The sequence below is a fragment of the Lynx canadensis genome, chromosome C1, assembly GCF_007474595.2.
Source record: "Lynx canadensis isolate LIC74 chromosome C1, mLynCan4.pri.v2, whole genome shotgun sequence".
Taxonomy (NCBI): domain Eukaryota; kingdom Metazoa; phylum Chordata; class Mammalia; order Carnivora; family Felidae; genus Lynx; species Lynx canadensis.
In genome coordinates this window covers 216080766-216096483 of record NC_044310.1, presented here as the reverse complement: position 1 = coordinate 216096483, position 15718 = coordinate 216080766, and the positions used below count along the sequence as shown (strand labels likewise).

At 55.8% G+C, this 15718-nt stretch overlaps 1 protein-coding gene across 6 annotated transcripts in view; it reads right to left on the bottom strand.

The window, feature by feature from the left end:
- Positions 1-13705, bottom strand: part of AGAP1 (ArfGAP with GTPase domain, ankyrin repeat and PH domain 1) — a 554001-nt gene extending 540296 nt beyond the window's left edge. For all 6 annotated transcript variants that reach the window (XM_030325013.1, XM_030325015.1, XM_030325017.1 and 3 more), the window contains exon 1: positions 13520-13705. In XM_030325013.1, coding sequence (XP_030180873.1) covers positions 13520-13682 — 163 coding nt within the window. In that variant the 5' untranslated portion in view covers positions 13683-13705. The remainder of the gene's footprint in view (positions 1-13519) is intronic.
- Between the last annotated feature and the right edge of the window lie 2013 nt (positions 13706-15718).

Genomic DNA, 15718 nt, shown 5'->3' with positions numbered 1-15718 from the left:
GATGACTCCAATTCTGGAGGCTGCTCCCTAAAACTCATGAGCCAGGGAGGTGATGGAGAGCTTAATTAGACTTCTCGGATGTGCCTGAAAACCTGCCGTGTAAGTCGGGCACGTGATAGACTCATTAATCGCACCTGCAACATTTACCACGTGCTCGTGACGACCTTGACGCACTATCACCAGGTCAGACGGCCGCACACCTGCTTTCTACCCTAAGTATGGGGGACCAGGGGACCTCGGGACACTGGAGGTCAGTACCCGTGAGGTTCCATCCGCTCACCCCGGCACGCGCCCAGGTGTCAGAAGCCTTCAGCAGACGTACCCCTGTTACACGAGGCACACTAGTGCTTGTCCCTCCATGTGCTCCATGGGTTCCACACACACACCACAGTGTGTTTCCTTCCCTTTGTTGGGTATTACTCTCCTGAGTGGAATCTCACTCGGAGTTTGCTGGAGGAGGGATACTCGGATGAGACCATTCAACACAAGGCCCTAGGGCAGGCTGGCCTCGTCGGACCATCTCCTCCCCACCCTTCATCCCCACCTCCCCCCTCCACCTCCACCAGACCCGGTCATTTTGGGGGACAATGAGTCACGGATGAGGCCTCAGCAGCCACTCCAGAGACAGGAGGAAGCCTGAGATAAAAGTTCAATCGTATGGATTCTGAAACTGAGGCCCAAAGGGACGCGTATTTGCCAAGAATTCCATGGCAAGTCACTGAGGTGGGGGCCTTAGATCCCCAGGCCTTACAGGCCACAGTCACCATGGCTGTGATCCGCTATGACATCATTTGACTTCCAGGGAAGTGGCCGCAGTATAAACCAGTTAAGCAAGAAAACGCCTGTCTTGCACATCAATACATCGGCCACGTCGAAAACCACAGTCCTTTGAGCCACCCCCCCCCCCACCAAAACCACTGAGGCCGGAGGAGGGGCTGCCCTCCCGAACACACACATCGAGCCGCAGAACTCAACTCAGAGTTCAATTCAAAGTCTCCTTTTGGGTTCACATCTAAACTGAATCAAGACTGGGGTGCCCGGGTGGCTCAGTTGGCTAAGTATCTGACTCGGTTTCGGCTCAGGTCATGATCTCACAGATCGTGAGTTCGAGCCCCACATCAGGCTCCGTGTTGACAGCATGGAGCCTGCTTGGGATTCTCTCTCTCCCTTTCTCTCTCTCTCTCTCACACACACATAACCTTAAAGAAATAAACTGAATCAAGATTAACACAACAAAAAGCTGTCCTTCCAAAGCACAAGTGAAACTGACTTCCCCTGCAGAATGAGACCCCCGCATGTGGGACCCACACTTAGTAAGGGCCTTGACCCCACTGTGCCGACACTAAGCCTGGAACCTGACACCACGACACCCTGCCTGGCACTGTTTCTACAAATCCTTTGGATTCCTAGCCCTAGTCGGCCCAGCCTTGGAAAACTCTGCATTCTATAGAAAGAGCTAGCTAGACAGCAACCCTCTGGATGGATAGAGATACAACACTTCAGAGCAGAGAAGCAGGGCAGTGAGAACAGAGCAGCTCCCTCTACACGTTCCTTCAACTCTTCTGTGCGTTTCCAACTGTTCATCACAAAACGGTGGGGAAAAGAGAGCCTCCCAGGGCTGTGGTTAAGCCACAAATTTCATCTCTTAGTAGCAAAACGCCTTGTTCGCATGAATCCCAGACCCTAGGCTAGTGGCATATCCCCCTCCCTAAGCCGACCCCAGAAGAGGGTGCGCCTGGGGTGATGGTCCGTCAACTCCATGAGCAGCTCGACACAAAGAGCCCCGATATTAATCTCAACAAGTCGAGGGGTGCCGATCTCCCCAGACGCAGAAGACCACAGCACTCTGGGATTCTTTCATCCCAAGCAGGCAGTCTGTGAAATGAAAAATCTGAGTGCCCCACAGCCGACATGCCATCAGGAGCAGACGGTGGGATGCTAGAACACGGGCTCTCACGTCTGAGTCTGGAATTCTGAACCACTTTCAAGAGGAGCTGCACTGCCGGCACATCCGGACCTCACCTGGCCTCCAGGTGGGGCCGCAGAGACTTGTAGGGAGAGGCACAAAACACACCTGGCCAGGATTTCAGCAGCACCCAAGCCTCTCCGGGCAAGCTGGGGGTCTAGGGAGACAGTGTGGGGCCTGGGGAGTCTGAAGCAGGGAAAAAAACCCTAGATGTAGATGATGGGCAAAATGAGATTAAGTAACCTTTTCATTTTACTCCCCAGCATGAGGACAAACACAAATTGAGAAACATTGGTAAAACTGAAATTTTCCCTTTTTTTAATGACTTCTTAAACGTTTCTTTTAAATATTTATTTAGAGAGAGAAAGCGGGGGAGGAGAGGGAGGGAGAGCGAGCATGTGAGCAGGGAAGGGGCAGAGAGCGAGAGGGAGAGAGAGAATCCCAAGTAGGCTCCACACTGTCGGCACGGAGCCCGACGTGGGGCTCAAACCCAGGAACCGTGAGATCATGAATCTCTGGGCTGCAATCAAGAATCAGACGCTTAAGCTGACTCAGCCACCCAGGCTCCTCAAAACTGAAATTTCCTAAGTGAAAAAATTGGAACCTGACTTTTCTGTGGCAAGACCGTGAGATTCCTTCCGGCAAAGATGAGAGTTTTCCAAGGCCTCCTGCTGACACGAGATGACACGTCTGTCAACGACCCCCTCCCCCATGTCATCAGCTTCCCACCTTCTGGGGCTCAAGCAGGGCACCCTCTGGGAGCCCCTAGGCCTCTTCATGGCGCCCCCTCTAGGTTGCCTAGCCCACTAGGCACCCGGGCCAAAGCACACGCCTGCCCGGTCTACGCACGGCAAACGGCCCATTCCCCTCTGTAGTCCTGGCACCCGGCTCCACGGGTCTATGGATTCAAGCCATTGAGTGAAACTCACCGACACCCAACAGATAGACACAGACATACGCTCGGTATGCGCATGAACAGATAGTCAGATGTAGCTACGGGCAGACACATCCCTCAAGCATCATGTGGTATCCACTCTGAGAAAGGCACCGCCGGCCAGGAGGCCACCGGCGGGACGAGCAGGGCCTCAAGGGCCACCACAGTCCAGGCTCTGTGAGCCACAGCTCGATCACAGAAGTCCCCGTGTGCACCGGTTCAGCTCCTGGACAGAGAGGCACAACAGCCACACTCCCAGGGGGCTCACGTGCAGGTGCCTCGGACCCCCATCCAAGAGTCTGCGGAGGAGGGAGGGGCCGGGATGCACCCCGGATGCCCGCCTCTGGGCCCGTCCCACAGACGGGGCGATTCCTGACCGACATACGCAGACCAACCCCACAGGGACAGGGTCCTCTTCCACAAACCCTGGGTACCTGCCACGCGTGGCCAAGCACCTCCCCCGCCCAAACCTCAGGACATCGAAAGATGGAATCCCCACCACGCGGCCCCACTCTCGCGTTCCCAGGATCGAATCCCAGTCTCTCGCCCCCCCTCCCCCCATCCTGAGGCTCCCACACGGCTTCGGGCCTGCACCTCCATAAGCATCCCACGGACCTGGTCTCCGTGTCCCCACCTTCCCGCCCAGACCCCCACCCTCCGCCACAAGGGCCGGGAGGCGGTTCCCAGTCTCAAGCCCTCCCTGCCATTCCCCACGACCACAGAGACTGCAGTGGCCAACACAGCTTCCAGGCCGCACGGCCACCACTGAGCGTCACAGCACTGCCCTCCCCACGCAGAAATCCATCACCGGTGGTCTCCCACTGCCCAAAGTGCTCTCGACCTGCTCTCTGGGGCTTGTAAGGCTCTTCTCCCTCATCCTGGCCTCCTCGATTCTCTGGAGGCTGAGGATTCAGTGCAGATGTCTCAGTCCTCTTACCCACCGGCCGGAAAGCCCTCCGTGGCCTGATTCCTACCCGGCTTCCAGGTTGGGTTTAATCCCATCCCCTGGGAGGCAGCCCTCCCTTCCCCCACGCCGCCCACAGCTGCCCATGATCTCAGGTTGCATCCCTGTGGCCTCCTGAGCGAGATCTGGCGTGTGCCGGGAGAAGGCTCAGGTCCCACACATCTGCACGCCTGAAATGAAAAAATTCCCCTTTGCCACCTTGTAGGTGCTCAATAAAATCTTGTGCCTACTGCTTCTCACACTAGCCACTTCCCACGCTAAACAGGGAAGATAAACAGAGCCCTCCCACCCCCATCCCTCAAAGTAAACATTTGCTCTATGAGGCCACTGGAGAAGCTCACACACTTCCACCCTTATCAACTACCAGGTATGGCCTCAGCGGGCCTCTGTGGAGGGAGATGGGCAGTTCCAGGACGCAGCAGAATGAACAAAGAAAATAACCCCTCGAGAGTAGCACCGTTGGCAACACTTAGCTTTTGTTTCTTTCCTGCCTTGCACATAATTGCTACAAACAACAGAAACTGAGTAGTGCTAATACGTAACTATAAGACCACAGAACAGTTCAGGCCCAGAGTAGAAAATGAGTTTCCTTTCAAATGCCAACACAGATCCAAGGGTTATCTAAAACCCAGGATGGATGTGGGGAGACCAATGCCGGCCAGGCTGGGATCTGGGATCGGCGGGATAGAGTACCCCAACTGATTACTAATTTGCCGAGAGCCAGGGAGAACTGAAAGGGGCCCGTTCTGGTCTCAGGGGAGTTGTGCCACTCACGTTTTAAAGAAAAGTACTTCCTGGTGAAGGATTTCACTCAGGCAGCTCCCCATTTACAGAGCTGTAATTATTCAACTCACAAGGATTTAACAGTTCGTAGAAAATCCGGAAGTCTAAGCAGTGCCGGAAATTTACTAGCCACTTAAACATTTGTTTATGAACAAACAATGGAAAGAACAAAAACCAAAGGACGAATGCAGCACCTAAGCCACCTGAGTGTCATGTAATGAACTCTGAACAGCAATGAAAGGTCTCTCCAGATAGGGGCTGCCCACCAGATAGAGTGGTTTCATGATTGGTTGTGTCCAACCAGAGAGAACAGGTAACACGACACAGCTCTCCACTCCCAGGCACCTGACAGGAACCAAAAGTCAGGCACGAGAATGTGCACAGAGGCACTGTTGTACCAGCAGAAAGCAGGAAACTATGCAAATGCCTATCAATGGTAGAACAGACCAAAAAAACAAAGGCGACCTTTAACTACACGCAACACAGATAGGTCTTGCCTTGCCGACCACCTTCTGGTTCTTGATCTGAATGCGGGTTACACACATATGGTCAGTTTGTGAAAACTTCCTCCCTTATGACTCGGGCGTCTTTCTGTATTTACGTGCTATGTAAAAAAATAAAATAAAGAGTTCAAAAAAATTAGGGAGTTTGAAGTGGTCTCAATCCCGGCAATCCCAAACTTGAAATAATAATAGCACGTGGGAAATCAGAGCCCCAGACTTGCCTGTTGATGCCGAAATTAAAACAATGCTCTTGTTTGTTTGTCTGAAATCAGGTTCACCAGCCTGAGCTACCAGGGGCCTTGTTAGAACAGGAGACGGAATCACGGCTCACAGCAGCACCCCAGATCCTTAAAAACAACAACAAAGGGTGGGCAGGCAGGCTTACGGAAGTGCCCTCCCTGGAAAATACGCCAGCTCTCCCCCACAGAAAAGGACAACTGGAAACACAAACAGCTGAACCTCAGGGCCATCGGCTCTCTCCAAATCAATTTATTTTTCAGTACAAAAGCTAGCAAGTAATTAGCTTACCTACATTACCAAATCTTGCTGAGGACCACCGACCACCCTCACACAGACAGCATGCTTCTGGGCTTGTATTTCAGGAGTAAAAAGCCCGTTAGGAAGCTAAGTTGGGTCTTATTTGGTTGAAGGCACTGATTAAAAAAAACAAAACAAAACTTTCTAACTAACTTCTTCCTTTCCCCGATACTGTTGGTACGTCCCTTTTCAAGTGAAACTCATTGAATTTCAACTAAACTTACTTCCTAAAGATGCTACTCTCCCTTGAAGACTATTATCTGAGAATAAGGTAACGGTAGCTTTGGTGAGGCTGTGTCCTAAGCTGGAAATCAATATGGTTCTATTTGCGAAAGCCTGCTGAATGTTGACATTTCTAAGACCAAACATAAATCGCTTGTGAACATGGCCGGTAATTATTTGGAATTCTTCTCCCAGAACCATGAAAAGTGTTTCCCACCCTTAAAAAATGAAAAATAAAAAGCAGCTTCTAACCACGATGCTAATGACAACCAGACGGCATGAGCAGTTTTAAAGAGGAGACAGTTGCTTGTGTAGAAACACTGTACAAATACTCCAACACTGCAGCCCAAAAAAAGACAATCCCCATCAAACAGCGGGAGAAGTGTGAAATTTGCAAATGAGCCCCTGGTTAAACAAAAACACCAATCTGTTCCCAGACAGCTTAGGGTGGCCACCTGTTCCGGGCTGGTGGCAAGTTCTGATTACCAGTGGAAGAAACAATATCTAAGCAATGACAGCCCCCTCTTGGGCCCTGGTCCCCACCCTCGAGCCTATATTTAGTCTGCTCTTCATGGAAAATGTTCCGACCTCGCACACAGACAAGCTCTTGGGCTGGTTATTCAAAGGGTCCATTAACAACCTCTTCTGGCCGGGGGGTGGTATTTGCTCTCCCTCCCGCACAAGCCCCAGAGGCAACCAAAACACCCCCTTCTGGCCTTGATCAGCTGTGAGCAGGAGCCCAGGGAGGTGGAGGGACTGGGCCCAAACTGCCCTGTCTCTGGATGGACCATCGCTGTATCCTGGGTAAGTCACTCCACACACAGCCCTGCAAGCAGGCTTCCCGCACTGTTAGAAGAACCAAAAATCCCCGTCAGCCCCTCAGGGGCACGGAGCTCCCAGAAGAAGGGGGTCCAGCGCCACTGCACATGCAGAGCCTTGCCCCCATACCCTGCACAAAAATAACAGATGCTGCAGAGATTGGAGATTAATATCTGCACAGTGCATTTTGCGTCTCAGAGAAAGGTACTTAACAAAGGGAAGGAATTATGCAGCTAAGCGCCAGATCAGAACCCCCGAACCCTGGATTTTAAAAATAACTAAGCCTGATCCGCTTTGCCAAACTCAATCACTTAAAGCAAAGGATTCAAAGGATCTGCGGTGTCGGGAGAAGGGGGCTGGGGGACGCGGGTTTGTGTGAACGTTGAGAAACACGAGACAAGATCACATCAGTAGTTCAAACAAGCCAGAGCGAGACTCGCAAACTATAAACACCTGCGGGGGACACAGGAAAAAAAGGATGCAAACTAAGGGATTTTAGTCTTAAGAAAATAAAGAGCCTGCTCTGGGACAAAAAAACACAGTGGTCGTAACAGGGCCACACGTTCTGTTGCAAAGGTTCCTGCAGCCGCTGTGGCTGCTTCTTGCTTCTGAGTCACTTCCTTCAGGCTCCCTGACAGCCCCCCCCCCCACAAGCTGCTAATAACACACAGCTCTCCTCTTTCCCTGAAATGTTCTTGTAGCTCCAAACCAGCGACACCAAAACGCATCATCTGCCAAATTATCAGAACAAGGGAATACTGAGGAACCCCATCTAAATACATCACACACCGGAGGGCACGCACGCTAAATATCAACAATCTCCGAGAAGACAGGAAGGAAGGTCCACAGAACAGCAGACTAGGACTTAAAGGACATGGGACATCAGTGGTCCTAACTCCCTGCAGGATCCCCTTGATGATGTCCACCCATCATCCCACCCATCCAACTACTCCCTTCACAGGGCACTCACTCCTCATCGAGGAGGTAGTGTGGACATCGATGTCAATTCATTCGGAACCGGCTTTAAATCCCTCCTCCACTACGTTTAAGCTCTGTGGCCCTAAGCAACTCCCTGGCAGCTGGCCCCCCCCTCACCTGTAACCTGCACAAGACGAGCCTTGGAGAGCAGGGCCCAAAGAACATGCCCCTTCTGCTGGAGCTTTTCCATCCACAGTGACGCTTCTCAAAGTGCGGTCCCTGCAGCAGCAGCACGAGCAGCCTCTGGAAACTCGTTCGAAAAACACATTCTTGGGCCCCACTCCAGACCTAGAGAATTAGAAACTCAGGGGCTGGGGGCCAGCAATCTGCCTTCCCAAGCCCTCCATGTAATTCACACGTTCGGCTTGGAGAACCAGGCGGCTCTCCGTGTTATAATGAAGACGCTACGTTATGTCAGCTGCCTACGTCTGACCTTCGCTTACACCCAACGTAAAGAAACACCAACGTTTTCCGGAGAGCCTGGCTGAAAAAGGTGTTAGGATTCAGCAAGCAGATCCTGCCCTTCCCCTCCGCACACTAAGGAAAGCTCACTTCCGCCCCAGACACCACATGTGGCTGGACCCATTTCCACCCAAGCCAAACCCCGTCGGAGCCAAAAGGTGCCCGGCCCTAACGTCTGTACTCCTGCAGCAGGTTTCAAAACACCTTCCGCTTCTGCCAGAGGATAAGTGCCATTCATACAACCAATGACGGGCAAAAAGACCCAAACTCCAGAGAAAATGTCAGCCCCTCTGGCAAGCAACCCCTGGGCATCCTGAATCACTGAGGAGATTAAAAAAAAAAAAAAAAAAAATGGACAGGACCTTATTTCTGCCCTCGAAACGCTCCCAGTCCTTCGGGCTAGAGCGGAGCCAAAGGAAGCCGGGGACACGAAGCAGGGGGCCTGAGCTCTGCCTGGGAGAGGTCGGAGAGACACTGCCCTGAGCCAGGTTGGGAGGGATGCCTGGATTGGGGAGGACTTAGATGCCGGTAAGGTATGAAATTTAACCTGGAAGCCAGAGCCGCCAGCCCGTGGAGGGAGAACTATTTTTTTTTTTCAACGTTTATTTATTTTTGGGACAGAGAGAGACAGAGCATGAACGGGGGGAGGGGCAGAGAGAGAAGGAGACACAGAATCGGAAACAGGCTCCAGGCTCTGAGCCGTCAGCCCAGAGCCTGACGCGGGGCTCGAACTCACAGACCGCGAGATCGTGACCTGGCTGAAGTCGGACGCTTAACCGACTGCGCCACCCAGGCGCCCCAGGGAGAACTATTTTTAAGGAAGAAACCGCAACATTTGTATCAATAACGAAAAGGCCCCATACCTGCACCCTTTGATTAAACTTGAAACATTTCGAATACAGTCCATACTGGCAGAGAAAAATTACACTCATCCAAGGCAGGAAGAAGGTATTTGTTCCCCAGACACGTACACATGCAACAACCAGATTAAATAATCTTCTGTATGGAAACCAACTCTTACAAGTTCTGCCGTGGTAAGCAAGGCTGCAGAGAACGTAATACTTGCAGCCACATGCAGCATCTCAAACCCTTCTCGTCTTGGGCGAAGGGAACACGGACGTGGGACGGTTTGCACATACAGCCCGCAGAAACCATCAAGAACCAGGACCTCTATCTCCAACTCACAAGGCGCTACGGAGCCAGCGGAGGTCATACCAACCCAGGTCAACTCTCTGGGGCAAGTTTCCGACCCTTTCGGGACCTCAGGGGTGGCATCATGGGATCACCGACAGCATGATGGGAGATGATACGGGGGAAGCACGTCGCACTCTGCTGTGCACAGATGCTCGGCAATGCCGCTGGGCCATGGGATTAAGTGGTCCCTCGCCCCAACTTCTCAGGTCCCCCCCTTGCTGGGGCTCGGGCCTTGAAGCCTTCTGTCAAAGCGCCCTCACCGGAGCGCAGCTCTGCGGGTAAGGACCGGGCCACTGTGCCTCTCCGAAGCCTTCAAGAGGAAGCCACACAAACCAGCGGCAGGGCCAGTGGGGAGCCTGGTTCCCCCTAATCTGCCACCTGGTAAGGGTGGTGGGGGGCCCAACCGCTGGCCCAGCTCAACGAGCCTGTGTGTTGTCATTCCCCGCCACAGCTCGGCTGCTGGCAGGCTGAAATCACAACGTGCGATGCTGAAAGACGCATTATCCCTAAGAGAAGGACAAGTTTCTTTAACAAGGAAGGCAGCTGGCTCATTTACCTCGGCCCTGTCAACCCAACACACTTTCTAAAGGAGAACCCGAGGGGGGAACCCAACAGGTTGTCCACACTGGAAGGAGCAGTTGGGACTCATTTCCGGGTGTGGAGAATACCCAGGCTACAAGCCGCGCTTCAGAGCACGCCACACCCCTGTGGGGAACCCCGCAGATCTGATCAGGTAAATGTGAAAAACAGCCATGCTTCCCTAAAAGCCAGAGATCTGGGAGAAAAAATAAATCTGAGTCCGAAGTGAAAATTGGAAAAAAATACTTTTTCTTTTTGGACAAGGTAACATTTTAAAACAAAAACAGAATCACATTTCCCATGCCCACAAACAGGGTCACAGACACATTCTTATTGGGGAATCTTGGTGAGCTCTTTCAAATGAGATCGTGCAATTCAGCCCATCACTGAGACACTTTTCCGATCCAGACCCACTTACGATCACTTTGAAATGAGCTTTGAATGGACGTTAGCTACACATCATTCCCTTTGACAAGGCCAGTCCTCACGCCAACAGCAAAAATTCCTGAAAACGCCAAAAAGAAAAGAAAAAAAAGCAGGAAATTTTTAAATGAATGATGGCACAGCCAAGTGCTGGATTATCACTCCGAGAAACTGTCTCTCCAAAGTTTCTCGTAACAGTGGAAAGTGCTCCCAATACGTTCACCAAGAAGCTCTGAAACTATGAATCCAATGTTGTGTACGTACACACAGGGGTTGGGGTGGGGGCAGGCCTAGCTGGATGGTCTCTGAGATGCACTGTTTTCTGTTTGGCGGGACAAACGATTTTTAAACTATCTGCTATGACGTACACATACTTTCCTGATGGGAAGTGGCTCTATTTTAAAATTCAGAAAGACATGTACTTTGCCACTATATCACCCTAACCCGCAAGGCTCTCAGGCAGGGCAGATCCGTGTATGCTCTGAGTTAACTCCGCCGCTCCAGGCACCTGCTCCCTTACAGCACCGGGCTCCTGCAAACAGCTGTTGTCTCTGGGCCCCGTGGCAGAGCTCTTGGTTTCAGTAAGAGCGAGTAACCCAAGCCCTGCACAACTACACAAAAGTGTTTCTGCACAGTGTTCTTTGCATAGCAAAAAAATGTCGCCCTGCCAGAATTGAGCAATCCCCTCCACTTCCAAAACACTAAGAGCACAGACATAAATCACAACCGTACCTTAAAACTGGCACAGAGCAGGAGACCGTGTCATTATCGCAAACGGACTGGCCTTCCGTGAGAAGGGGCAGTGGAAGGTGCTTTGGGAGGCTACAGACCAAGGCTCTCCATTCAAATGATCCTTTGGTTCAGACCAGACTGAACGACCTCAGTCAAATTATCCCTCCTTGAACGGCCATCCTTTACCACACGAAGATAATGAAGCTGCCCCACATTCTCACGGGGTTGCTGCGGGGCCGCACAATGAGATTACAAATGCAAGAGTATTTCTGCTAAAGTTCTATACAAATGAAAGGTGGTATCATTGCTGATAATAAGGCAAAGAACAGAAGAGCATTTGAATGGTTCCTAAGCTCCGTTCACAGCCAAATGCAAAACAGACATTCCTTTTTCTAACAGAAAAATAACAGCAACATCAAAGCCCCAACTAGGATTCGTTCACTGATTCTGAACCTTATTAGAAATGACAAAGATTCCAGCCAAGAAGGGGCTTAACTTGTCACATGGTAAAGGTACCAAAGCAAGCTACCAAAAACCACCATCTAGGAACCACGTGATTTTTTTTTTTTTTAAGAGAGAAAGAAGCGAAAAGAAAAATGTAACCACATCCTCTTGCTAGAAAGTCAGGATGCTTTGCTGGGAGTGCTTGAGACCCCAGAGCTTGGCTTCAAGAATGAGAAATGAAAACGAGGCGTCATGAATCACTCAGCTAGAGGTCTCTGCACAGCCACTAGGTGCTCTCGGTCAGGTGCATTCAATCCTTGTCTCGAGCTTTCATCATGTTTCATCAGACTTCTGTGGATGCAGCCAGAGAGCTGCAGAGAAACCAGGGAAACAGGCCCAGTGAGTGCCTCTCTCACTTTGACCACCACAGAGCCAGGGCTCCGGCTCTAGAGGAACCTTCATGCAGTATCACCCAGGCCATCGGCAGGTGCATGCGGGTCCCACGGCCACCCACAAATCCTGTCGGAGGCACATGGAGAGTCTACCTCTCGAGGAATCTGGAAACATCTTACATCGCCAACAAGGCGGCCGTGTGGTCTGACAGCCAGGTCCCACACAAGGCTGGAGCACTGCTCAGGTCCTCCCAGTGAATTACGGAGTCCCCTACGGACATAGCTGGCCAATCAGCAGCCCGGCCGGGGCACTGTTCAAGTCCGTGGGGCTGCCAAATGCCAAGAAGGTCAGCACCACATCCACCCTCCCCATCTAACTGGCCAAGCGTCAAAGCAAGACACTCTGGGGCCAGTTGCACAGAATGCACGATGCCAAAGCAAAGCCTTCCTGTGGTCGATGCCCTCACAGATGGAGGGGAGCTGGGTGACTGCCTGCAGCCAGGCTTTTGGACAATCTCCTGCCAGGCCTTGGAACGTTCTCAGTGTTCCTCAACAGCGGCCCCAGTGGCCTTTGGTTAGGAGAGTCGGTACCGCTGCCCACCCCGCAGGCCTTGTACCATCTCTGGCCAACCGAGGGGGAAAACATGCTGACTGAGCGTGGCTGGGGTAGAACTCCACACTGACTGCCCACCTCGTCCCCCAGGTGGATCTCGGCCGGACCAAAACGGACAGGGCAAGGAGACAATCCTGAAGCCTAGTATCAGAGAAATAAAAGCCATCCCTAATCCCAAGAGAACACAGGCCCAGGAGAGGCAGAGCTCCGCACCTCTCCTGTAGCCACCCTCGACCAGCGGGAAGAGTAAAGGGCCTTCCGGACATGTGAAAGTGAAACCCAGAGACTGAGGGACCCCTCCTGTCCTTCTGGTAGAGCTCCTCTTCTAATACGACGCAAGACTTTTGGGAGAAAACACTCTATGGAGACCAGCCTTTGCACAGAGGCAGGTGGACACGCTCCTGGATGTGACACAGCCTGCGACCCGGGCTGGCTGTCTGCAAGGGCTCCATTCGGCGGCCTCCACAGGGCCCCTGAGTGGGGCAAAGACAGGAAGGGGGCGGCCTGGCCCCAACTAAACACGCGGGCCAGAACCCCCAGCCCAGCAGCACTTCTCAAAACGTCTCCAGCGTCTGGCAAAGACGCTCGGCCCTGGCCTGGTAACCTGCCACGGGTCCGGTGGCACCAACCCCTCCTGCTGCCTTCCCCCGCCCCGGCATCGGTCGGGTCACTAGGGCGGCCCAGGTCGCGGCTGCACCGAGCCACTTTCACACAGGAGAGAGAGACTAGACTCCGCTGCCCATTATCAAATGAACGCCGCCGGTCCAGCCTCCCCGGCCGAGCTGGCGGCGCCCTCGGCCTCCCCCCCGGCCGTCGCCCGGCCTTGCAGGACAGGAAGCAGGGGCAGCCGCGTGCCACGGCCCGGCGCGTGTGTACACACGCACGCACACACGCGCGCGCGCGCGCACCCCGCCGCGCCGGGGGCGCCCGCTCCCCCGCGCTTTCCAGAAGCCCCGCGGCGGCCCGGCCCTCACCTTCGATGGCGATGACGTGCTCCCGGATCTGGTTCTGCAGCACCGGCTCCTCCACGCGCTCCAGCAGCTCGTAGATGGAGTAGATGTTGGGGTGGACCGACTCGAAGCGCTGGATCTCGGCCCGGATGGCAGCCGAGTTGGCCAGCTGCTGCTGGTAGTTCATGGTGCAGGCGCCGCGCCCGGAGCCGCGCGCCCCCCGCCGCCGCCGCCGCCGCCGCCGCCGCCGCCGCCGCCGCCCCGCGCCCCGGGGCCCGCGGGCCGCCGAGCCCGGGGCGCCGCAGCCCCCGGGGAGCCGGGCCCGCCGGCGGCGGGCGGAGGAGGCGCGAGAAGAAAGGAGCGGGCGGAGCAGGCGCGGGGCCGGCCCGCGGACTCAGTTCATGGCCGGGACGCGCGGCCGGCGAGCGAGCGGGGCCCCGGCGCCCCGGGTCAGCGGGCCCCCATGGAGCGCGCCGCGGCGGGCGCGGCCGGCCCCGGAGGAGGCTCGCTCGGGCGCCTTCCTGCGCCGCAGCCGCCTTCCACCCCTAGGCGCTGCCCCGCCGAGCAGCCATTAAAGCCAGGCAGCCGCCGCGCTCCGAGCGCCGGGGCCGAGGGCCGCCCCCCTCCCCGGACAGTGGCCGCGCCGCTCCGGGCGCCCGGCCGCGGCGTGGGTCCGCGCGCTGCGTGCTGCGCCGCCCGCCGCGCCGGGGCCCCCCGCGCCGTGCCCGCCGTGCGCCGCCCGCCGAGCCGGGACCGAGCCGCAGGCGCCGCGCAAGCCGCGGAGCCCGCTCCGAGCGCCGCCCGCCGCCTGCCCGGCCGGCCCCCTCCCTGGCACGCAGGGCTCCGGCCCACGTCGGCCCCGCCTCCGCCCGCGCGCCCCGCCCGCCCGCGCGCTCGCCGCCCTCCGGCCGCCGCCGCTGCGTCCTCCGCGGCGCTTCCCAGCGCGCCGGATCCCGGGGAATTGCGCCAGGCTCCGCCCCGCGCCCGCCTCTGGGCTTCCTGGGACTTGTAGTCCGCGCCGCGCTGCGCCGCGCCGCGTCCCTCCTGGCCGGGACCGCGGGTAGGCAGGGGGCGCGCGGCCGCGGCCGGGGCCGGGGGCGGCCGGGGGGCGCGGGGCGGTCCCGCGGGGCGCACGGCCCTCCCCGCGGGCCCCTGCGCTGCCCCGGTGCCCTCGGGACCGGAAGGCGGGGCGCGAATCCCCCCCCCCCCGCCTCCGCACCCCCGCGTTTTCCTTTCCCAGCGGCTGGCTCCGGAAGGCGCTGCGACCCGCCGGTGTCCCACGGCCGGGCCGGGTTGGCTTGCCCCCCCCACCCGCATTTTTTAACTTTTTGCCTCTTCAGAAAGTGACCTGAGTGCTTCCCCTTAATGAGGGAAATTTCTTCGCGAAGGCGAGAAGCCGCCTTACCCGGGGGGGGGGGGGGGGCGTGGAGTTCACACTCCACGGGTGAACTGAAGTTTGAACGTGGGTGCGAGGGGGGATGATGTACCACGGAGGCACCCTAGGCATCCTTTCCCCTTAGACAAAAGGGCTGAGAGGTATGGATTCTACGGATCGTACTCCGCCGGCTCCAAGTGGGTCCCCAGTCCCTTGCCTGTGAACCCCCACCGCAACCCCCGCGTAAGCCCAGCCCCGGGACCCCGCGGATCCGGACCGCACTGCAGCAGCGGCCTCGGCGCGCAGAGGGCTCTCCCCGCAAGCAAATGGGGTCGTTGCAGACGTGCGGAACACCAGGGCCAATCGGCGGCCCCACGGGGCCCGGTTTGTGCGCCCTAGGCAAGTCCCTGCGCCCCACCCACCCCAGTGGTCTTTTGGAAACCGAACAACGCCTCCCAGCCATCCCTGAGCAAAGCCGGCTGAGCCTTCCCCAGGTTCGCCTGCACCCTGCATATTGCACCCTGATATCCAACCTCGCTAGGCTCACAAGCCCCCCCCCCCCGCCGCAGGCAAATGTGCCCATCATCTTTGGCATTCTGAGCCTTTGCTCCTGCCCTCCTCCCTGATATCCAACCTCGCTAGGCTCGCAAGCCCCCCCCCCCCCGCAGGCAAATGTGCCCATCATCTTTGGCATTCTGAGCCTTTGCTCCTGCCCTCCTCCCGGTCCCCAAGTCCCGTCAGGGTTCCTGACATACTTAGAGTTCACTGCTCCATCTGTGATATGCCTCTGGCTTTACACTTATTGTAAGTAACTAATAACCGGGATGCCGGCATGTGGCCTCATTTTA